Source organism: Calidris pugnax, unplaced genomic scaffold, assembly GCF_001431845.1.
Source record: "Calidris pugnax isolate Ruff unplaced genomic scaffold, ASM143184v1 scaffold70, whole genome shotgun sequence".
NCBI classification, from domain to species: Eukaryota; Metazoa; Chordata; class Aves; order Charadriiformes; family Scolopacidae; genus Calidris; species Calidris pugnax.
Window position 1 is genome coordinate 2,230,793 of NW_015090862.1, and position 25,302 is coordinate 2,256,094.

Sequence of the window (25,302 nt, forward strand, 5' to 3'; positions counted from 1 at the left end):
ACTATTGCAATAATACCCTAAAACAATTATCTCCTGCAAATACTTCTCCTTTGCCCTTTACACTAGTAGAAAATCAGATGTTTTAAGTATCTTGCTGGAATTCAGAAGAGTTAATTTTAAGGAAAATATTGAAAGATTCATGGAAAATTAGAAAGCTCAGAAAAAAAAAAGATGCAAAGGTGTGGAACAATCACTTCTCAATAACTGTATCTCTGTAGCATTAAAAATAATAATAAAACAGCCTCATTCTTTCTTGTTTGTAGTTCACTGTAACTAATACAGAAGCGAGGTCCTTTTTTTTCCTGAAAAGTTTATTTAGCTTTTGGTAGCTCAGAAGCTCTTTCACCATGGAAATAAGAACAGAACCTGAGACACTGGACAGACTGATGCGATTCTTTGTTGTCCAACTGCCCCTGTTGTGCAGCAACTTGCAGTGTGAGACAACTGAAACTCTGTTGAACCTGGTAAAGTAAGTGTTGCTGCTATGGAAAAATGCTGCAAGAACATCATGTGCTAAAGCTATTAGAAATGCTCCATTTAGGACACACGATGCACCTACAATGTGTGATAAATGTTTTGCAAATGTTGCTGGTTTATGGAAATCCTTCTCTTAAAAAAAAAAAAGAAAAAGAAAAAAAAAAAAAGTGCTTCCAGCAGCATTTTCCCAGAAAAGAACATCTTGGAAGTTTAGTCCATCATACAGAACAAGCAAAACACAACACACAACCCTTTCAAAGCATTATGCAAGTGAGCAGTCTTTTTCAGACTTTCACCCCACAAGCACACATGCAATAGGCTTGTCAACCTCTATTTCACAAAGATCCAAACAACTGAAGAAATATTTGAGATTATCTACATTGAAGGCTGAAGTTAGTGAGTTAAATGAAACCAACTCAGACATAGGTAAGGAATGGCAAGAGCTTATGAGGCTACACAAGTACCATACAGCACACAGCCCAGTTATAAGCTGGGTAAGTAGCTTTAAAGTCAGGCAAGCTCTTCAGAATAGAATCGGGATGTCAGGGGTCAAATCACAACTCAGTAAAAGTGAGACAAATGCTTTGCCAAAAGCATCCCAGCTGGAACGCACCCATGAAATAAAAGCAAAAGCATTATACAAATAGTCCCAGAAAAGTCCCAGAAAAAATGAACCCTGTAGTGTTGCTTAAAAGCAGAAGTCCCACAGTCTTATCAACTCATAACTGTCCCTGGTCTCTTTAAGAGTATCAGAAAAATAGTAAAACCTCTCACCTGTGTTTCAGGATCATCAGATCCCAAGCTAGCTGCTCCCAGTTTCACTACCTCAGCAAGCTGGGTGATGGTGTTAGCTGATGACTGAGCTGCTTGGGCCAGTTTATCCTGACTTGAGGCAGCACCAGAAACCAACAACTTTGTATCTTCAACTAAAGCTTTTGCTGTTTTCAAGATATTTTCCCTGTAGAAAAAAAAAAAAAAAAAAAAAAAAAAAAAAAAAAGAGGAAGCAGTGAAAGAAGTGGAAAAGGAGAAGAGGAAAAAAACGTGTTTTTCAATGTTATGGTGACTAACAGCTACATAAAAGAGCTGATGTAAGTCATCACGCCAGTGTCCACTCATGATAATATACCACAGACCTGGTTGCAATTAAAACAAAAAATAAATAGACCAAATAACTATTAAACCAGTAATATTATATTTTGGGCTAGATGCAAGGTAGTTTATTAACTAACCCCATCTTGAAAAGAAATGAGGTAGGGCAGTAGCAGAAGAGAGCATTGCATTTTAACACCAAAGAAAATATGGCCATGCCATGAGGAAGTAACAGCTGTAAAGCCTCCATCTTAATCAGCAGTACGGAAATTAAAATAATTAGTTGTGAGGAAGGCAGTAGCAAGAATGGCAAAAGGAAGAGAGAGTGTGCTCTAGTCAGAGTTCCCCCCAACCATAAACATGCTTTGACATGTCAGGACAACATTTGGGTAAAAGAAGAAACCATTTTGTGTATGTACTTCACAAGTCAAGAGACTGAGAACTAGAACTATATTCATGTAAAAAGTCAGCCTGGAGATTAATGACACTTGTATGAAAATCCCTGACTTCCAGTCTGCAGAATGGCAGCAGCTTACACACCACTGTGTCCTTCCTCTTGCTGGAGGTACTGACAAGGCAGGGAAATAAATGCTGGCCACGTAACTGTCGTGCAGGCCAACTAGGCTGTGAAGCAGTAAGTCAGAGTCTTGGCTGTGAAGCCCTGGGTTTTACTGCAAAGGAAGTAACAGTCAGATGCTGCAAATCTCTTAATGTGATGAAAAATGCGGGATTATTTTGTTGCAGATGTTACTTGAAAGGAAAATGGGCTTATCTCTGCCAAAGAGGAAAATGCGTGGCAAAGCTGTGCCGTTTCCATCACTGCTGTCTACAGCAGCATTAGCCATAAGCATGATTTAGCAAGACAAACAGCCAGACAGTCAAGAACAGCTGTTGGAAAAACGTATATAGAAGATTCCTCTTTAATGTCACAGACAGCTAAGTTTTGCTACTGGAATAACAGTGCACGGTAGCCTATGCAATGAGATGGCTTGAATAAAAACAAAAGCAAGCCAAAGCAGTCCTACAGGTGTGGTCTTCTGCTGGAAGTGGTCTCAGATGTTCCCCAGTTCTTTAAAATTCTTTCCTCACAGAGATAAACAAAGTGAAGTTTGCTGTCACTTATCAATATCCCCATTTTCCTATTTCTCTTCTCACTCCACTGCCTCATTAAGTTTCATTAATGGGAATCTAGAAAGGTAAAAATTTATCTGCACATGCTGGTCGTTTCTGCCACTTCCACTGTTCCCCTGCACACACGCTCTTTCATCTTTTTCAGTTACACTGACCTGTGGTCTGCAAACGACTCGTTGTTCTCAGCATTAAGGGTTCCAGCGGTAGCAAACATGATAGTGGTGTCTAGATCTGCAATTATCCCGGACACGGCACTGGCTGCAGTAATACAGGCTTGTGTGCCTTTGTTTCCTGCTTGAAGGGCAGATAAAACTAAGGAGACCTGGAAACAACATAACACAACACGGCGGTCACATTGGAAAGCCTCTTTATGGGACACTGAGTTAAGTGAGCTCATTAGCACAACTGGAATCAACAATGGAAATTCATTCCACAGTGTTGTTTTGCGAACTTGAATAAACTTCTCCTTCCCCTTTCCCTTATTGGCGCTCTCTGTGCAGTAGTCATTGTGACGACTAAAGATTGTCTCAAATTAAAGGGGATTTCAGCTAGGGAGACAACTGTTTAGACAGCATGAAGAGATCTGTTCATTACAGGATGAAACACATCAGTTAAAACTTCCTTGAAATACAGCCAGAGCTAATGCAGCGAACTCCTGCCAGGATTAAGTGCCAGAGCCAAAAACTACTGCTTTTTCCCCTAACATGCAAATAAACACCATCCTCAAGCACCACAGGAGTCACGTTCAGTACACAGATACACACTTTAACATCAGAGAAATAGAAAGCATAGTCTCTCTGAATCCAGATACTAAATATTGTTATATTTACAGAAAATTATAGAAATACAATACATGGGTTTATATCTAGCAACATTTTTGATCACCAAAAAAGCTAGAGATCTCCATTTCATTTAACTAACATTGCATTTACAAAGCTCTGCAGCTGGGATGCTGTTTTCATGCCATACTACAGTCCTAAACTCTGCTTTTGAGACAAAGTCTCCAGATCTGGGGATAGGTCTATTGACTCTGATACTACAGTCCTTCCTGAGGTTCTGTTCAGATTCAAAATTATCCATGAACAGGCTGTCCCTGTGATTCATTATTACTCTCCTTATCAGCTTTAGCTCTTCTGACAAGATACTGTCTACCCTTGCCTAAATTTGGAATTGCTGATACTCCTGGGACACAACATGCTGGAAAATTTGTACAGATGAGAGCACACTAACACAGGCTGAACAAGTGATGTTTGGTGACATCTAAAAGTAACTGAGATTTGACTCTTATTGTTTGTGCCTGAGAAAAGGAGAGAGAGGCTGTCATAAAAGTTAACCAAATCCGAGCCACCCAGGCCGTCTGTTTGATGCTTCCGAAGACCAGGACACCCCAGAGAGGACGAAGATGCAGTTCTGAGTGCATTAGCTTGGCCCAGTCTTAAAAGGGGAGGACATTACTACATGAAATCATAGGTCATCAACCAGCCTCATTTGAGTAACTGTGGCCATCCATGTGGACTTAGTATTTCCAAAGAAGCACCTCATAAGGAACAAGTGCCATTTGGTGTCTTTGGGATGAGTTTTGGACTAGTCTCCCTCTAGTATGAGGCTGAAGTTCTATTACAAGACACGAGCAAGGGCTAATCACGGGCTAATCTAACACAGGGACTGCATGGAACACTTGAAAGAAAAGTGAAAATTGAGTGAAATCCAGCCAATATTGTACTATAATGGGAAGTTTTAAAAAACAATAAAAATTTCCTGAACTCAAACAATCTGAGCGGCTTACTTCCTGGGGAAGCTCAGTAGACAAACATACAACAACATAGGGGGTGGTCTCACCTTTTCTGTGACAGCACGAGCACATTCTATCAACTCCCTTTTGGTGTAGCTGTCTGTAGGGCAGATCTGGAGAGCTCCAGCTTTTTGCACAAGAAAGATACAGCCATGGCCAAGTTCTTGCACCCGAGTCCTGATCTGGAACCCTATCTAGATGGTAAAGGAGGTAACAGGGAAAAAAAGGAAGCAAGAGCAAAGTGAATAAACAAATGTCATGTTCATGCATTGTGTCAACACAAATGGAAGCACGTTCAACTCTGGTGAATCCTTATTCCCAATATTCCGCCCATCGCTATACTCTCTGCAGAGATCAGAAAAAAAGGACAGATGTAATAAAATCTACTAATGTAGCACAACACTATAAAAGGCTTAACGGATGAAACAGGAGCACTAGTGAACCAGACCCTGGGAAAGAGAAGGCATAAGGCATATACCCAGGTCAAGTAAATGTAATTCAAGCACACACAACTTCACCGCATTCAGACAACACTACCTCTTCTCCCAGAACTGTGCCATCAGCGTGAGCTGTATTGAAGGTAAATATAATAGGTAAAAATGACACATTTACTCTACACTGCTGAAACTGGGTCAAAAAGTTTTGAATCTTGCAGAGAGTCTCAGGTCTCCAGAACTGACCACGTACATGCAAAGCACTGAAATGTGGAAAATCCTGCCCTCACAACTTCTGATTTATTAATAATCCTACAGCATAAGCTGCAAGGTCCCTGTTTAGAAATGTGATAGCTTTAGTACCTGCATGTACTGAGGCATAGAGGTGTGTATTTGGATTAATAAGTAAGCAGGAATCACAGTCATTAGTATCACAAATGGAATTATTTCAACTTCAGGCAGAAAGTCACGTGCAGAAATGGTAATTCAATTTAACAATATCAAGCTGAATGCAAGCTGTTGCTTTTCATGTAGCCACTGAGCAAGAAACACTCAAGTCTATCAGCAGTAGAACGTAATTACAAAGTCAAAAACTCTTTGAAGGTCCTTTATCTAGATAATCTGATAAATTCAGAGCAAGAAGGGTATCTCACCATCACTATCTCCACAAAGTTTGTCTATGCTCCATAACCAAAGGCACACAATAAGAAGAGAGGGGTGAAAGAATTTCTGTAATCGTGCTCAGAGAATATGCAGTAACAGGCTAAGGGAACTGAGGTGAATAGTCCATATTCCTCTGTTAGCATGAAGTGGGTAACATTGCATGGGGAACCTGCTTCTCCTGCATCTTATTCAGACTCTGAGGTACAAAAGATGTCCCACCAGCAAAAGACACTTACTGGCTGCCTGCATCTGTCTTTCAGGACAGGAATTTATACTTGACATCACTTACAGCCAAGATAAAAAAGCATTCATATATTTCTAATTCATCGAAACACATGAGATTGAAGGAAAGCTGTACAGTAAAGAATTAAGAGTTTACTTTGTATTTGCAAGCTGTCTGTAAGTGAAAGCCCCAAGTAATTTAGGAGGTTTTGTCCCAGTCTATGGAATTGTCCACTTTTATCACAAGCTGTTTCTTTCTGAAGGTGGACTGAAGTTTTGACAAGAGGTTTCTGTTCTTTGATTGGGTAATTGTTATAACAAGGCTTGTAACATAAAAAGCCACACTTATGAAGTTAAATGTTATGTCTTGTGCATAGTCCCTAACTGTCGTTAAAAATCTGCCAATTTACAGCACTCCTATGAGAAGAACTTGTTCCACAGACAATTCACATGGATCAAAAGCAATGTGAGGGTTGAAGAGAAACAGAAGAGAAGCAGGTTTGAATTTCTGAACACTCACTGATAAGATGTTGTAGTAAATCCTAATTCCTACTATTAACACCCATGCCCGTGAGCAGTGGTAAAACGGAGTGTGTTATCAATAAATATGTACTCTGGGGTACTATGTGAGCTCTGCCCCAACCTGTGAAGGCACACTGAATAGAGAGTGTATTTGGAGGAGGGAAAGGTTGATGAAGACTGAAATAGATATTTCTCCACAAATTGTAAGAAGGAAACAGTACTTACAACACATACATGTAAATAACTTGGTATTTTAATATCTCATGGCTTTTTGAAAAGACATGATTTCACTTATGCTCATCGGTTCCCTTCTGTCCAATGAAAACAAACTTGGCAGAGTTTTTGTCTGGCTGCATATAGTTTTTGTCTTAAAGTTTGTTTTTAGCAAAAATTGGAGTAGATTGTATAAGACAGATCTGCATAGCCAAAGCACACCTATAATGTTGACTTTGTTCACGTCACAGTTTCAATCAAGCAACAGAAGGTCAAATGAAATCTTTCTGGGAACAGATGTGCTGTCCTGTCCCACACGTCAAGCATCAGCGGGCCAGAGGCAGCACATCTGTCTGCCTGTCAGACAGAGCACACACAGTATAGACAGTGCTTGCGTGCAAAAGTGGCTAATGAAGCAAAGGTAGTGGAAACTCATTCCCTGCATTTGTTTTAGAATCATCACAAAGACATTTGTAAGAAAACACATTACCCAATGGTTTGAAACATATCATCTCCCTGATCATATGAGGGATGTACTGCATTTGGCAATGGGTGCAAGTGTGTTGCTGCAACCGAGCAAGGTGAAAACCCCTTGTCACCCGCTCTGCATGTATTGTATTCTCTAAGGTAAAATACCCATGTTGACGCCACCGTGTACAGAGAATAAAGAGGTCTAAAAACTGCAGACCTCTTCTGGTTCTGCTGTAGCTGCAGCCATTCGGCCCTGGAGAGCCAAATGCCCATAGTCATTGGTCATTTGTGATGCAAGTCCTCCCAACTCTTCCGGGTTAGTAACCGACTTAGTCATCTGAAAAAAGAACACAGGCAAGAGAAAAAGAAAAATAACAAGCATGAGAATAATTTGTTAATACACTCCAGCTTAGAAGCACACTCATTTGTTTGGCCACACTGATCAAATGGGGAAAACCGCTTGCCATGTAAGGGACCTGTCCTCCAGCAAGAATTCCATGAGGAAACTCAAGCAAACATGCTTTATTAGAGTCACGGTAACCAGGCACTCGCAGAACGAACAGAGTAATCAAAGAGCAGCAGTTAGAGCTGGTAATTCACTCTTTGACACAGCGGGGCAATGGGCCAGGTACACAGTCACAAGGACCGGGCGCGGAAGCGGGTTTTGTGTGTCACAGTCACCTTATTTTGTCAAAGGTAAGCCAGCCCACATCAGTCTCAGCTGGCATGGCATGAGAGCATGACAACGGAAAAACCTGAGGACCAATGCAAAACACGTCTAAGATACGGGAAGAAGACCAAGAAGAAATAGGTAGGACTATGCAGAATGCCTCAGTAGAACGTCAGCATAAATAACTGAATCTGTCTAGGAAAAGCCTACCTTTAAAAGAGATATTTCTTCAGTCTCCAGTTTATCTAAGTAAAATCCATGGAATTCCATCCTTGGGGCAGAACTAGTTTTAGATAAATTTATACTGTTTGCCAATAAGTCGCAATGCCATGGACAGCACAATCACAATCATCAACTTGACTTGATGGCAACAGCAATCTATTTTGTAAACAAATCCTGTCCGTACCATACATAAACTGTCCCCTTGCCTCTCTTAAAAACAAGCAAGCAATGAAAATACTCTTCAAAAGATAAACATGTTATGGTAGGCATTGCTGTGAAATGTGAGTTAAGAAAATCTTGATTCAATGAGTGTCCTTTTTTCCTTTGTTAAATCCAGGTGAATTACAGAAATGCAAGAACAGAACAATTTAAGAGGTTGATACGCATTCATTTATAATATTACAGGGGTCTAAAAACATTGACGTTATTTCACAGGCTTAACAGAACTGTAAGTGTGAAAGGGTAACCTGAAGTCATCAATAAATGTAAGGTGGTATTCCAGTGACAAACAGGCTGCTGGAAGAACTGTGTAGGTGAAATATTTTCCTTTTATTTCTCATAGAAAATGAGCCAAATAAAAAGCTTTTATGCAGAAGAGCCAAACACTCCTGCAGAGGGCCACCCCTACGATCACACCACTAAGATTCAAGAATTAAATTGACAAAATCATCACTTCCTTTCTTTGCTCCGTTAACCCTAAAGAGATAAGGTTATTGAAAACTAGCATTATAAAGAGTTTCAGAACACTGTGCAAATCATTCCACGTTCCTTATGTGGACAGAAGAGTTCATACTTAGTTCTAACCAAACATCTTACCATTTCCTGTGCTGTTACAGCAATGGCTTTAGAATATTTCACCACAGTGGTCTGATAATCAACAAATGTTCCCTTGGGATCTGGAGGTGTACCTTCATCCAGCTGCAAGAAAGAGGGAGAAATACAGCCAAAATAATAATTTCATAACCAATAGCATACTTCACACGTAATACTGAAATTGTATAAAATATTCATTTTTATGATCTCCTCTCTCAAAATATTTACGTGAAGACTGGACACCAGGATGTATGGAGAAGCTCAGAAAAGAGACTTTAGCCCATGTTATGAGCATGGAAGACACAGAGAATTTACAGTGCAGAGTTTTTTTCACACAAGGTCAACCTTTTATACGAGGTCAAACCACCTGTAGTTCTCAACTAATGTAGAAAGGAACGTGCAACCATTACTAAACAAAATGTTCCCATAAGAAAATAATTTAAGATTCCTTTATGTCATTAAAGGCTTCAATCCTGCACACCTTCAACTTGAGACAAGAAAAGCCAATTATTTGGAACTCCTTTAAATTGAACTCCTTTAAATTTTACAACTACATTTCTAGTAGAATACTTTACAAATTGTAGCAGAGCACTTCAGGCTTTGACCTCCTCTTCCCTGAAAGTAGTTTGCTTCAAGGTTGGCCTGCTGATCACTTAGGAGACTAATTAGCATCAAAGGTAAGTAGGAAAAGGAAGCAAAAATAAAAAGCCAGTTGACCTAAGATTGCAGTTAAATACCAACATATTCCCAAATAAAAATATTTTGTTGTCATCCTGCTAACAGGTACTGTGTAGGTTGTTAATTCAAGTGCCATCGCACACATCAGTTCGATTTCACAGTCTGCAAAACCAAAGAATCCTTACATTTCCTGTCACAGTGTGTAAGTTACCAACCACTGCTGAAGTGAAACAGCAGCAGCTCTTCCAACCCCCCACAATGTGGATCAACTTTCAAGCACAAAAAAAAAGGGGTCTGGATTTCTATGCTCACCTTGCTCATGGCCTCTGCTATCGAGTCTACCATACCTCCAACCATGCCTACTTCACTTGCAGCTTCATTTAAGGTCACCATGATATCATCCACAGCCTCTTTCATCAGTTGGGCAGCCTCAGTGATTGCATCATGAGTATGGGATGCCTGTAAGGGAGGAAATGAGAAAAGAGAGACAGTCAGAGACCGTTCTGTGCACAAATCAACATGCGAATCAAAGTGTAATTCATGAAGACAATACAGTAAGAGCTCTGAAAATCCCCTTTGAGGTGAAAGATGAGAAGCTGAATCTAACACCAGTGTTGACAGAACAAGTCTTCCTTAGAAAAGAAAAGAATGTTGAATAAGAATCACTAAGAAAAGAAACAGGACCTTTTCTAGAAAAAAATTTATAAAAGGACTCATACGTAACAGAAGCAACAAAGATAAGGCAAAAATATCACCAGACAGTGGAACAGTTTACTTCCGTACCACAACAAATTGTTCAAAAACGACACATGTAAACATATGAACAAGAGAAAATATCACTAAAAAAGACTGTAACAAAAAACACGCCTTAAGAATTATTTCACAACAACAGGTTTTCTAAAGCAGTAAATAAGACGAAATACAATCCCAAAAAATCCTCTATGTTCAATCAAAAAATCAGGAGAGCCATCAACAGCATTTTCACTGCAAATGTATCCCTGAGCCATGCAGCAGGTAGGTGCTGGTTTTCGTGCCCCGCCTGCCCTCTCCCCTCGCCAACAAGTTACAGCCTTAGTTACACACAGCAACTGAACTGTACCTTGGGGTTTCCTCCCCCTTCCTTGGCAGCGTAGAGCATCTGTAAGGCAGATTCCGCTAGCGTCTTGCTCTGGTCCAACACGGTCATCTGTTGCTGATGATCTAGTGTTTTGGAAGCTACGCCGACTGCGGCTAAAACCAAGGGTTCAAAGTAACTTGCCAGCTGTGTTACCTAAGAAAACCAGAACAACCACAGAAAGCCATTAACCTCGTTTCTCAAGTGTAATAAAGGAACCATATTCCCTAATTACCTTTGGGCCATGGGTTAGCTCAAGTAGCACACTGTCCTAGTGCTTCTACGCTGTACAGCGTTTAGTTTGTATTATGTGCCTGTGTGATTCTGTCTCCCTTCACCTTCAAATTCCTTGATAAAACCATGTGTCTCCTCCCTCAGACACACAGTCCCTTGAGGTCAGATAAAATCATTTTCGAAACTGTCACGGGAACTGCACGCTACTTAGGAGCATCCATGACAAGTGTCACCTCCATGCAAGGGAGGAATTTCTCAACCTCCGTTGTGGATGACAGATAACAAATGGGACAGCACTGCTCACCCCTGGGACTACTTGTTTTGGCAACCTTCACTACTTAACCTCTCAAAGCCTCTTCGTCAGATTCCAGCGCAGACCTGGATGGTTCTCTGCTGTGTAAGACAGAGTGGGCACAAGAGCTAACACAACCTCTGGACACAATTCATCACTCCTGATGCACAAACAATTCCATAACACAGCCACATGGCCCAGCCCTGCAGTGTTTCTTGCTGCTAAAAAGGAGAATAGTGGTTAAGTGCTAGTCTGCAACCCAGTGGCTGGTACAAGCATCCTACAAAGGCTGCATACTAAGCACCCTGCACCCCTCAGTTAATTACTGGGGCTCAGAAGAGTGTTTGGAATATCTGAAGACACAGTTGTGCCAGAAGCTTCTGTTGCCACATTTTAGTCTTCAGAAATACATGGAGTCAGTCTTTGTTGTCCTCGGTTTCTGATCTGATTTACACTTGTTTTGAGGAAACATCTGCTTTTGGCTATACATGTATTCTATGAAAATTAGTGAATATTTTATATAAATGTGTATTTTTACAGTCTACCTGTCATCTGACTCCACTTCTATCAAACCACAACCGTGCTTGGTTCCTGTCAGAAATCCATGAGACTTTGTTTTTACAGTTTTAACTGGATGTGAAAACCTTGCACTGTGTTGGACCAATTATTCCACAAATAGCTCATTGTGGCACCACCAGGTACACCTGAAGCCTCACAAGTCCAAGTGTCCATATGTTTACAGGGACTATAAGCAGCTTTCGAAGGCTGGCATGGGGAAGAAAAATAGCAGTACTTCATGTGCAGGAACAGATACTGAAAGGTTTACTCCATCTAAATGACCCTGTGGACAGCTAAGAGCCAATAAAATTTTAAGACTTAGACTTCTTTTTCTATTTTGTTTCTCAGAGGATTAAAGCAAAAAAAAAAAAGAAAAAGGAAAAAAAAACAATAACAGGAATGATTTCACAAACATAAGGTCTTTTAAACTGTGTCAAAGTAAACAGCAGGAATGGTTTATTGTGCATTCAGCAGGAAAAACAGGCTCCAGAATTAGTGCTATTGACTTTGGTCAACATTTACCTAACAAGCAGGAGGAGGAATGTGAAATTCAAACTACCTGTATCTTAGCAATCCTGATTTGTTGTGTGCCTCTAAGAGCTAGGTAAGCTGAGAATCAAAATTGCAGACAGTTGAGATGTTATGAAATATTTGATGATTATCAAAGCTAAACAGTTACTTGGGTACAACTCCGGAAGAGCTCTCACACTAACAAAGCGACTCCTAAATGCACTGCCACAGAAAACTTGTATTTATTTTTCTCTCAAAAATATATAGCAGGATGAGGAATTGCTACCTGAGAAACTACTAAAACCCTGGAATAACCACAGTGAACAATGTACACTTCTGATACATGTGTTGTAACATTTATTTTTGGACAGAGATGTAATACACACACTCCACATAACAGAGTGGAGTGTACTCCACATAGCTCCACACATGTGGAATGTAATACTTACACTCCACATAACAGAGCACAACACTAACAATAGAACGCAAGATTGTTATAAGCATTTCTTCCCCTAAAAATTTGCAGCAGGGGCTGGAATTCAGGGTAGTTCAAAATTGCTAATTTTTTCCTAATAAAGCTAACACACCCTCTATAATCAATGGAACAGAGCGCCTCCCTCAGAAGGTGGAAAGCAGGCACATCACACTCTTCTTAGAAACCACAATCTAAACCTCTCTCTCCTCATGCCATTTCAGGAGATGGGCCTCCACAGGCCAGAGGTAACCTCTGTGCATATCCCACCCTTCCTTCCTCGCTTTGTCATGAGCTGGCCAAGAACTGGAGTAACATGCTTTAGGCCAGGACCTTTGTCAGACTTCATCAACTGGCCAAATTCTGCTAGATATACTTATTTGAACTATAACTCTGTGACCTGGCAAAAGAGCCTGGAGTGTGATGGGCCCCGGGTCCCGTGGTCACCTTTAACACAGCACAAGAGACAGAAGAACCTACCCGTAAGTACAGCTGCTGGCTGCAAGAGCCAGAGGTAGGGAGACCTATAATGTTGTGCTCTACCCTTCCGTCTTGGCTTTTCCTTCCCCTTTCTTCATTTGTCCTTTCTTCAGGAACCTGTCTCTCACCAAAAACCTCAATGAAAATATCATTCTGATGTCCCAAAGCATAAACAGGTTTATTGATCTTAGCTCCACGTATTTGGAAATCCCAGATCTTTCTTCCTTCCAAGTCCTTTCTTCTGCTCTTTTGTAAGAAGTGAAAAAGCTACTAGATCATGGTGTCCCCTAACAACCAGCTGTCCCAGATTTCAGATACCTTTGTAATGGTAGGACAGTACCTTGTGCCCAAGCTGAGCTGCCTCTCCCCGAGCTGCAGTAGCTATGGGATCAATGAGGTGGCCAATCTCCTGGACGACTGATGTCAGCTGCTCCTGTAGAGCCTAATATAAAGAGATGTTAATATAAATAATAATATATAGAGATGTTATAATATAAAGAGATGTTGTCAGTTACTAACACAGCTGTTCTTCTATCAAGTTGTACCATATCAAAACAATCACACTCGGACCAATCAACATACTCAGAACACTGTTCAAATGACCCACTACAGCAGGATGCAGAAATCCATGCTGTCAGCTTTCTTTACATACTTGCTCATTCCTTCTCCTTTACCCTGTTTCAACAACAAAAGCCCCAAGATAAGCCTGCTCCTCTTTAGTTTTATATGGTGAGTCTGGGGATTTGAATAGAAAGAGGGGGGAAGGTGGCTCCCTCCTACTCCAGCTGATAGTAGCAAACTCAGGAGTAGGTGTCCCTTCTCAACGCAATGTGACAACCACCCCCAAACTATTGTTGCCCTGCTAAAGATTTAGTATCACTGCACCAATCAGAGAAACCAGCAGGGGCTGTGATTTAAAAATGAAGAAACATTCTTCAAAGCAGACAGCATTGCACAAGAGCAAAAAGCTCTGCTGTAGAATTTGAAGCTAGTATCAGAAATTCACCTATAAGGAAAGACAAAGGAAAAATATGACATCTCGAGGGACAGGGGCATGGACTGACCTCCTGAATACCGTCTGTGGGACAGGAGCATATGAAAAGCCTATTACTGGGATTGTCAAGACAAAAAATACTGGCTATTAATTCAGAGCTACTTATTGTCTTGCCAGCCACTGGGATTCAGCTCACTTGCATGAAAGACACAAGATTTTTGTACTTTGTTGCATTCCTGTACCGCTTTATAATTAACTGCTTTTTCAGTAACATTTAGTTCAGTTCAACATGATGTCCAAGATGACTTTAAATAGAAAAGAATTTTATCTATGACCTATTTCCTATAAGAACTTATTTTGTATAGCTTCATTTATTTTGAGGTGTTTCTAGTATGCAGCGTTACAGCCCAAAGAAACCATCAGAGTACACAAATAGGCAGGTAGTTTCAGGAAGCAATAGTACAAAAAGACATTAAATACCAAGCTGAGTATCTGATCGTGAGCTGCTGACTTTTCATAGGCAGTCTGGCACGACAGCCCTCCGTCAATTAGCTTAAAGGCTGAAATAGCACAGGATTGGTCTACAGTGCCACAGGGCAGGGCAGGGGGGAAGCAAGCTTTTTTAATAACAACATAGAATCAAATACAAGAATCAACTCCAGATTTCACTTATTTAATGACAAAATAGACATTAAGAAAAATGATGTAGACATTTTCATCACCAGACTTATAGTAATAGATTAGTTCCAGAAACGTCCTGACTTCCACATGGCAAGGCACTAGAGGAATAGTAACTATAAGTCCGTCACGTCAACACAGGAAGTCACTGTAACATGTTGGGGGTAGTTAAAAATAACTACTTCAACACCTACTTTTGCCTGGTGATTCTGGTGTCTTTCCAGAAATTATACACTTTGGCTGACGTGATTTTGCCTAGAAAAATTTCAGTACAAATACTTCTCCCCTCACTGGTAGATTGTGCCGAGTGCTCAGCTCCAAACAGAAGGAAAAGCAGCAGGATGAGTGAGGCTGCTGTCGTTACTCTGTCCCTGCGCTACCTCCCTTACCTCAACTGAGATGTCATCCCTGGTGGCCAGGCTCTGACTGACAGCGGCAAGAGAGGCCTGCTCAATGTCTCTGATGCATCTGTTGATCCCATCAATGGAGAAATCACATTCTCGCTGGCCTGGGGCCTTGTCCCTGAAAAGACAGTGATAGTAAGCTGAGCATGGTAGGAAGGAGGCAGGCTCTTTCAGGAATGCACGCAAGCATACTTCATTACTGACAATACATAAAGCACACAGGAGGAAAGCAGTAAGGACAAAAGTTAGCTTTGTCCTACCTATGGGATTTTGATGTACATGCATAGCGCTCTGCACACTGTCATACGCACAAACACACCTCGCTCCTCTCAACAGAAAAAAATAAATGTGTTGCCTCAGAAGAAGAGTGCAACTTCCACCTCTTCGATGGCCAGACTGGCTCCATAACGAAGGTCAACATGAAAATGCAACAGACACCAGGAAAAAATATTCACAGTTCCGTACAGTGCATCAACTGACTCAGAAAACGATTCTCTAGGTATTAGGTGTTAAACATTCAGTCCAAGGTATCTTTTACCAAAAGTTAGTTTCTCAATATTTTGTCCTGACATGCAGTTTGCTATTTCATTACAATCATTATCAAACATCAACAAAACTGTAAACACCCCTTAGTTCACTGTTTTCATACCATTTTAATTTAATTAGTATTAATTTGGTTTCATCCAAAAAATGAAGAATATTCCCTTCTTGCTACAGCATTCTTGCAACTAAATTGAGAATGCTATAGTAAGGAATAGATAGCAAAGATAATTTATACACTCTGACCCACCTTGGAAAAATAAAAAAAAAACCAATTGTTTTCCATGTACTATATGTTGGTACATGATCTGGATGGAAGTAATATTTGGTATACTTCTTTTTTTTTTTTTATTCAACAGCATTCTCGATTACATTTACCTTAAACTGAATTGGAAGTAGAACCAGGGAAAGACAACAGAATATAAAGAAAAACCCTATGCTGCAGAGTGCTGCAGTCGTCAATTATGATTAAACACCCGGCATAACTGGGGAGATACCGTGCATCACAGAATAAATAATTTCTGTTAGTGAAAAATACCAGTGCTAATGGCCAAACAGCATTACTCTTTATGAATGGCTGTGCAATTATTACAGCTTAAATGTGGACAAAAAAAGTTACTACAAAAGACATACCTGATAGAGGTGATAAGACTCTTGATAGAATCAGAGACAGTATGGGAATGGCCAGCTAGTACAGACCACGTAGGAGGGTCTTTTGGATTGATAGCCAGAGAACGAGCAGTTTTGATCAATAAAGATGAGCTCTCCAACATTGTTTTAGCAGAAACTAGAATTGGTTCCTGGGCTTGTGATCCCTGTGGTCAGAAAGATATAAACCCACAAAGAACATTTAAATAATTAAATAAATAAATCTGTTTATTTAACAGCATTAAAATGGCATTATGATTTCTCGTATCATACTATTATGTATGATCCTATACTGTCGCGTATAGTCAGCACAGAAATAGTACTAAAATCATCGCAGTCCAACTGTTTTCTCTGTAACATACTTAAGAAATACTTTTCAAGTTTAGAAAGGCACCACCCAGCTGAGAAACATGAGAAAACAATTACACTTGTCTGATTGTAGTCTATGGAGATATCATTGAAAATAAGCTTTATTTGTCACAAAACTTGCAAGATCCAACCAAGTGTGCTCTTCCCCCAGGAAATAGTCAGGCTACAACACTAATTGGGTCATTGTCTCTGTATCCATTTAGTTGCCAGTAATCTGGTAAACTATCATACCATAGACCTGGAGGACAGGCTTAGATTTCAGGTACAGTCCCACAACTTTTAAAATGGCAACTGTTACTGCATCATCTGATGATGTCAGCTGGAACAGAGGCTACCGAAAGCAGGAAGGAGCTGTTGGAGGGTCAGTAACGATACAAGATATCTACTTTGCAGCTCTTATGAAGCTTAAAGGATTTATTTTATTATTTATTTTTTCCCTGGGGTAAACCCCTGGGGGTTTTGCTCCAACCCTTTATTAGTTACTTCAAATACTACTCTGTTGCAGTTATGGGGCCTGAGGGCAGAGAACTCAGGAAAAAATACAGAAAGTCCACGGACACACTCTTGCCAGAAAGCCTGCTTCTTGTCATCACGACTGCACCATTTTGGAAGGGAGAAACCTCAGTGACGTCCCTTCAATCCTTTTCAGAAGTAATTGTGTTTCATCTGCTAAAGCTCCTACTAAGGGAAAAAGGGATCTTTATTACTTTACCACATGGAAGAATCCAGCTAATAAGACATGCGAGTCACCCGTACTGTATCAGTTCACTAACAGGAGACTGACAGCACTTACTGTATCCGAACTAGTTCGATCTTACTGGTGCAAAATTCAAGGCCAGAGGTTAAGCGACAGACAGCAGAATGTCCTATGAACACCCAGGAATGCAGAGACACATTTCAGGGTCAGGTCTTTATACTCACTTCCTCTCTGACACATGATTAATTCAACATTTTCAACTTTTTGAGGGTGGAAGTGCAACATCCTGCCTTACCTCAGTGCTGATCTGTGCTGGTATGCTGACAAATTCTGGATTTGAAGCAAATGCTGTCAAGTTTTCCACTGCCTCTATCAAAGGTGCAGTAGCAATTCTGCACTTGTTGCGGTTCTCTTCAGAGAAATCACCATCCAGGGCCTGGAAATTAAATCATGATTGAGTTCTGTCTGAATGGGTTTCTTTGCAAAACTGCAGGAAGATAGTTTAATTTTTTAGTTTTAAACTATTGTGTGCTTATAGCATGTGAAAGTTCCTCCACAAACAAGGCTGATGCAAAGAATGTGATCCTTTAAGCACGTGTTTCTTTACTTAGCTCATTATTGACCCTAAATTTAAAACTGCTGCTTTGCTTCACAAGACTGTAAAAAGGTTTTCTATCATTGCACTCTGGTGACTCTCATAAATTGTGTCTCAGCACCTCATGCTCCAAAGGGTGGAAGTGGCTAACAAGATGGTTCTTTCCTATAAATTGATTTTAAAAAAAAATATTACTATTTTTTTAAGCAAACCAATAACATATTGCTCTCATTTCACGCAAGTCAGCTGATCTCTTTCATAATCTCATAGGAAAGATACCAATATGAAAGACCTTCTGTGCAACATAATAGAACCTCCCAGTCCTAAAAGCATAATAATTTTTAAAGACTTTGAGTAGCAGACCAGCTAATGGCTTCCAGGAGGGTTTAAATTGTGGGTCCTCTATGGCTTAACAAGTAATAATTCTGCTTGCATGAGGAAAAGCTACCTCCTGCCAAATTTCAGGGAGATATCTGGAAAACAAAGGATTACAATTAACAGGAGACTAGTAAACAGTAGTAACATAAACAGCTTCTGTTTTGTTCCGAGTATTATTTGTTTCTTTATTTTTCTCTTATAAATATGGTAAAGCTGTCAGAAATACCTCCACAAACTTGCATATATTGAGCAATATAACACCATTAAAAGCCTTCACATTCAGTCGTTTGCAAATTACTCTCATGGTGCATGCTCATTAAGTACATCAACTCAGTGGTGTCTCATACTGGACGGGCCAGCTGCCTCTCGTAACACTAATATTGCCCAATTCTCTACATCTTGACTAGAGCACACTTATATCACTGAATGTGTGTTCCAGTTCAGGTCTTCAAAAATGTAGTTAATAATTTCTTAAATATCACATGATATCTGCATATCTTAAATATCTGCATTTCTTAAATATCACATGATATTCTGCATATCACAGAAGCCATATCACATGATATTCTGCATATCACAGAAGGTAAAGAGACATTTCTAACTGTTCTGATTCTGTCTCAACAGGAATAAAAGAAGAAAAAAAGACAACATAAAGCCAAAAAGGTAGAAGTACAGTTAAGCAGCATTTGTACCTTGATAGTTTTAACCAGGTTAGCAGTACTGTTTGCGACTTCCTTGGCAGACTGCACAAAGTGTCTCTTGGCGACAGGATTTGCTGTCTTTGATGAAGCAATTCGACAAGCATTGCACAAAGCAGAAGTATGTTTGGCCACAATTGTGGCAGCTGATAATACCTGTAAAAATAGATGGCACAAAACAAGCAGTTTGTCAAAGAAGCGTCACAGTTACTATACTCTAGAGCTCTGCAAAGTCACCGTTCAAAGCCATGCAACAGTTTCAAACCAAAAATCCTTTGCTTGGTCACAAATACAGCAAAGTCAAGTGTCCTAACAATGAAGGTCTCACTGCAGTTCTCTGGAATCACCTGTGATGGGCTGCTTGCTGGATCTACCAAATTCTGGCAAGCCATCTGGATGGCTTGATTGGCTCTGGCAAATTGAATTGGGTCAACAAGACCCTGTTGACCAGCCTGGCTGTTTGGATCTGAGATGCCAACAAGGTAAGCAGCCTAGAAATGAAGAAAGGAAGAAAAAACCAGTAAGAAACAATGCTAAATTCATCTTGGTTCTTTGACAAGCTTGCCATATGTCATAGCACATGGTGGTCAGAGATTATCCAGAAATCATACTGTGAATTACTATCACCAATTTTTTTAATAATAAATCTCCAGAATCCTCTGGAACCAAGAGCACTCACCCTTACACTTGTGAACCTTATTTAGGCAAAAAAACCCCAACTCTCCACTGTTTGAGCAGCTGATATCCCTGGAAAAAATATTTTTCACTTGTACAGCCAATGGAAAGAGCTTTAATGGCCACAACCATCAGCAAATCATTTATTGGATTAGTCACAGTTGGAGGTGGTAGGGTGTGTTGTCAAGCCTGAAAACCAATTAACAACAAAACCACTACTGCTGAGCGTAGGACCCATCAAGTCTGCAGATGCTAGTTTCACTGTAGCTCAAGATGTCTGATGGCCAAACTTACATTCCTTCTCAGTTAAATAAAATCAACAAGGAGGAATTGTTGGAACTATCAAAACCATACTGGAAGGTTTCTTGATGAATTTCCATTACAGATAAAATCATCTGTCACCTTGATAAGCCAGTAAGGCAATGCAGGGTTAGATGAGGAGAAGATTAAGTCCATATTGAGACATTCCATATTTAGGAAAATCAAGAAGCATTTTCCAGGTGCAGAGCATGTTTCCCTACAGCCAAATCCTTCACTGAAGGGGCTGTATCATCTCTCAAGAGTTTAAGTCACCCACTTTTCAGATCAGTGAAACCACAGTGATCAGTTCCAGACTGTAACTCGTAGGAGCTTAACAATTTTGGTTATTCCAAAAGTGTCCAAACAGTTGAATCGGGTTGCTTATTTAAAATGTCTTAAATTAGTAGTGCTGCTTATGAATTTTTCTAAACTAAAATCAAGCCTTGATTCATTCATTTTAACTGTGTCTGGTTTTTGTACACTTCTCTATGATGTAATAGTTCAGAGTATGAGCTGCAAACATGAATTCCATATGCTGCATCTGTGACATTTGCTTTATCCTCAGAAAACTTTCCTTCTTGATGTCATTTCCTTTCCTTATAAAATATGCATGTTATTGCACTCTGCTGTTTCTGCAATGTACAGCAGTATATGCACAATTTACGTGGATCTACACAGAGAGAGGTCAAGGTAATACAAGGTCATCATTTGTTTGGCCACAAGTTGAATCTCAGATTTACACATCCACAACATAAACTTTCTAAAAAAATAAAAACATATACTTCCTTTACAGACTTGAGTAGCTTACCTGAGCTGCTGCCTCTGTGAGGCCACAAAGAGCCTTGGATGCCACTCCAACACATTCTCCAAAGACTAAAAGATCTCCAGTTTTTGCATTCTGAGAAATGCCCGCCATTGATTCGCCAAGAACCTCAGGAATTAAAAAACAAAGTTACCTCCACAATATGCTTCCCTACCAATCGAAGGCAAGTGATTCCTGCCTTGAGCCACTCCTGGCCCACAAACCTCTTTGACTTGGCATCCAGAAATTTTAGCTAGTTAATGACTTCACTGAATTGGGCACATTACTCTGTGTGGTGTAAGGGATAAGGCATGCAGATCAACACTGGAATGACAGTGCCGAATATGAACACTATTATAGCGCAAATGACTGTGAGGATATAGAATTATTCCTCATTATTTTTGCTGTCATCCACTAATCACAGCTGTCCTGGCACTAGGTACATTTCAAATATTGCAGAATGTGACAACCAATGCTGTCAACATATCTGGGATCTTCTTTGCCCCCAAACTCAGCAGAAATGAAACTGCATCTAGTCTGCTGGAAGCATCTGAATGTCAGAATACACATTAATACCCACAATGTCTCCCACTGAATTCAGTTCATTTTCTTTTAAAATTCAAGGTAAGATCTGACTGCAGTAGAGGATTAGATGCAAGATGACATGTACATCCATTAAGCACTTTCATTTTCTTTTAGAGAAGGAAGGGTCTGAGACAACTCCAGCACATCAAATAATAAGAACACCAAAAGCCAAGCTTCAAAGAAAGATGTAGAGCATGGTATGTTTAAAAATAACTTAGGAGATTTCACACATTTTCTGATGTGCTGGAATATCTGGACTGCTCAGACATTTCTCTGTTTTGCACAAAACAATACAAACGATATTTCATTGCCAAGCCTCCCATTTATGCTTTGGGTCGTTCTATCACAGCGTCAGTCAAAATATATCATGAAAATATGACATGCTTTCTAACACACAAGAGAGGAAGAAAGAGGGGGAAACTTAGCAGCATTGCATACCAGTCACTTAATTAAAGAATTCTTACTGAGGCAATACGCCTTCTAAGTGACCAAACCCTGAAACTAGCTGTAAAAGCCTATCTCAGGCTGAGTTTTATCAAGGAACGCAGCCCATATTTTTGCTGTAATCACCATGCTGTATTTCTAACACGTTTGATAAACACGCGGAAACTTCCAATAAACAAAACACTTTACAATTGACACAGAGGTGGGAAAAGGAAATTACCTTTGAGTTTTCCATCACGCCCTCAATACAATCAAAATATGAGAGATCACTCACAGGTTCATTGGGATTATCCAGCATTCCCTTAACTGTCTGAAATAATGAAAGATAATCTGATTATTGACAGAGCCTAAAATGCTGAGCTGAGAACACAGACCATAACTACTATCCTGCTTATTAACCTTAGAACTTTGTCTCCAGCCAACCAACACACTCACTGAGGGCTCACATACAGATGAGTGTGCTACACATTAAATGCCACCCTACATTAACTGAACCACAGTAACTACACCTTTGTGCACTCTGAATCTGTTGGAAATACAGGCTAGAGTGGTTTACCTTGTGTTTGTGACGAGTGATTTATGGACAGTTAGCAATGCTCAGCTGACATGAGGTAATCTGTTTTTCTGTCAGTTGACAGTCTAATACATGTTTTCAGTACCATTTTAAATTTCATAAAGGGACTTACAGGACCATTTATTGAGTAAAATTTATTGAGTACTGTGTCTAAAGACACAAAGGGCTACCAAACTAAGTGCAAGTCAATCCACTGCCTGCCTCTTACTACTGTCAACAGATTCTACCAACATCGCTCCCTCTGCCAGAAAACTACAAACACTGCTTGGGCTTAATTTCTTTTTCTGAAGTGATTCTGATTCCTGGAAATAACCATGTGAAAGTCTGTCACATATTAATTGAGAAGAACCAATGCATTTAGATAACAGAACTTGTAAAAAGCTGTAAAATGCAGCAGACTAATTCTCGTATACATAAAGTTCTGCAATAAGCCTTTTTCTAAGTTTGGAGGAACACTATTTTCTGCCAAATACCAAGAAAAAAAGACTTATCTTTCTGATTACAGTAAAATCAGTAAGAAATATACTAACATCTGTATCTGATGTTTGCCTTCCACAATTTTAAACCCTTAAGACTTTTATCATATCTCCTAACGTTAAGGTAGACCTACAATATTTTTAACAACTCAGCTATTGCTTTTTAAAAGCTACAGTCTAACTTAAAGCCTTAGGCAATTCAACTGTAAGAGCAGGCTTAAGTGAGGAAGAAGTTCTATCCGGAAAACAGTTTCCAGTTGCCTCTCATCTTTTTCTCAGTTCTCACAGATGTTGCAGCAACTCTTCATTGTTGTGCTTCATCTTTAAATACTGCCTTGTAAAGCAAACAATGTTCCTGCAGTAGTTGCACTACTATGGAGATGGAAGCTCTCAGAACTTAAGGAAACAGAATGGTGAAACAAGTCAGCACAACTTCCCACTGACATAAGTTTGCTATTACTATAACACCTTTGTTAATCCTTTCAGCTTAAATTCTGGGCAAGCTGAGCTAACTCACTGGAGGTCATACAGTGAGGGGCTCTCTAAGGGAAGTCTCCAGGGAAGCCTACAGACCATTCTGACAGTCTACCAAATCCAAGCTGAGACACACTCTTACTATAGAAATGATACTTTTTTAGTACTTTTAAGAAGCCTTGGGGAGACTAATAATAGTGGGCAATGAATTGGGGAAACGAAGGTAAGAGTAAGAGCTTAGTCATTGTAAAAAGAAACTGAAAGTTAAGACTACTAAAAATTTGATAGGTTCCTCAGGTCACTTTGATACCAGTCTCCAGTCTGGTTTCAGGACTGTGTGGTTTTGCCTTAGCTTCCCTTTTCTCAGAAATTAACCTGATTTCATCCACCCAGGTTTTCCTCGCTAACTGTTCCTCTCAAGCAAGTGTTTCCTGAAGTTCGAGATGCTACAGATCTTCTTTCTGCTCCTCCCAGGCTCTGCTCGCGAGCCATGCTACTGGCACAGAACCCTCTGCAATGGCTTCTTAAGGTTGTTCTGGCCTATGCTTTCCCCCTAAGCTATCTGTTTTCTGTGGCTCATTAGCTGGGAATTCTGACCTTTCATTTCACATCCTTGCTGTTTTGCAGATGTCTCCCCTAATTTCTCAGGAAGTCCTGAGAAATGGCACATCATTCCTCCCGCTTGCTCCACCCCTACATTCTGCAGTGATTTCAGGCAGCCGTTACATTATGGCCCAATTTCCAGTTTTTTTCTTTCTATTATTTGGACTTGGTGCCACTGCCTTTAACTAACTTTAATGCTTCTAAGCTCAAGAAGCTAGGAATTCAAAAGTACAAAGTAGCTCCTAGGCAAACTCCTACCAACATTTTAGGATGATGACTGTGGACTTGCATATTACAAAACCTCTCAATACCCTAGAATGCGCTTGCAAGCACCTTTCTATTCAGGTGTAGAAATAAAAAGCTTGAAAGTGTTTTATGTTCTCTACATAGGCCAGACATCCCTTGATGTTCTGACCTTGACAGCAAACAAACACTCAGTTTAATTAAAAAAAAGAGATGCCATTTCCCACTATTGTAAGCAGCTGTCTCTATGATCAGTGCACAGCCTTAGCATCAGGTCTTTCAACTGACCTGCTATCCTGCTATTTAGCCAGCCAAATATTTCACTCATGAACCAGAACATACCTTGCAAAAGCCAGTATCGACACACATCAGCTTGGCTGTGACAAAGCAGCTACAAGGCATCAAAAATCTACACTAAGAAATGGCAAGGACTGACAGGGTAAAAGACAATAAATGTCACCTTAAAGTGGGATGTCACTAGCAACATTCTACATGCAGAAAAATTAAGATTCTGCAGCTCCCTCCAGTGCGCTGCTGGTAGTGGGAATGTCCACCCCATTATGATTCTTCCTTAATTCACACTTAGTATGAACAATAAGGACTAGACCCTACCTTTTGAGGGGCAGAGAAGAGGAGATGGGGACAGGGCAGCAAATATCACTCTAGCCAAAACCACAGGATGTTCACAGAGGTTCTACGCTTACCATATATGCGATTAAAACCCCTGCCACAGATATCAAGTGACAGTGACAGCAGCTAATTGGACAAAGAAAACAAAGGAAACAAACATTGGGAGCCCATTTTTATTCATAAGAACCTCTAAAATGTATCAATACCTCCAGTTCTCTGAGTGCATTATCACATTCCTTCTGCCCAGGAGCTTGCTGAGTGCACAGTGTGATGAGCTGGTTTATACTCTCAGTCACAGCTCTAGGGAGAGTAAAAGGAAAAAAAAGCATATATTAAAGTTAAACCATTACTTTCATTAAAACTTTTGTTTCATTAACTGTACACTGCATAAAGATTTAAAAATCTGATGTTCTACTACACTTCTTTTCAGTGTTTGG

At 40.0% G+C, this 25,302-nt stretch overlaps 1 protein-coding gene across 4 annotated transcripts in view; it reads right to left on the bottom strand.

Annotated features, from left to right (window-relative positions):
* The window catches only part of TLN2 (talin 2), a 185,358-nt gene that overhangs the window by 38,037 nt on the left and 122,019 nt on the right, over positions 1-25,302 (bottom strand). For all 4 annotated transcript variants that reach the window (XM_014944527.1, XM_014944528.1, XM_014944526.1 and 1 more), the window contains 16 exons: positions 25,072-25,165; positions 22,086-22,175; positions 20,843-20,965; positions 19,407-19,550; positions 19,054-19,215; positions 17,684-17,824; positions 16,308-16,489; positions 15,120-15,252; positions 13,399-13,500; positions 10,498-10,668; positions 9,711-9,857; positions 8,724-8,825; positions 7,233-7,352; positions 4,538-4,684; positions 2,854-3,020; positions 1,252-1,435 (listed from right to left, as the gene is read on the bottom strand). In XM_014944527.1, the coding sequence (XP_014800013.1) occupies positions 1,252-1,435; positions 2,854-3,020; positions 4,538-4,684; positions 7,233-7,352; positions 8,724-8,825; positions 9,711-9,857; positions 10,498-10,668; positions 13,399-13,500; positions 15,120-15,252; positions 16,308-16,489; positions 17,684-17,824; positions 19,054-19,215; positions 19,407-19,550; positions 20,843-20,965; positions 22,086-22,175; positions 25,072-25,165 (2,209 nt within the window). The remainder of the gene's footprint in view (positions 1-1,251; positions 1,436-2,853; positions 3,021-4,537; positions 4,685-7,232; positions 7,353-8,723; positions 8,826-9,710; positions 9,858-10,497; positions 10,669-13,398; positions 13,501-15,119; positions 15,253-16,307; positions 16,490-17,683; positions 17,825-19,053; positions 19,216-19,406; positions 19,551-20,842; positions 20,966-22,085; positions 22,176-25,071; positions 25,166-25,302) is intronic.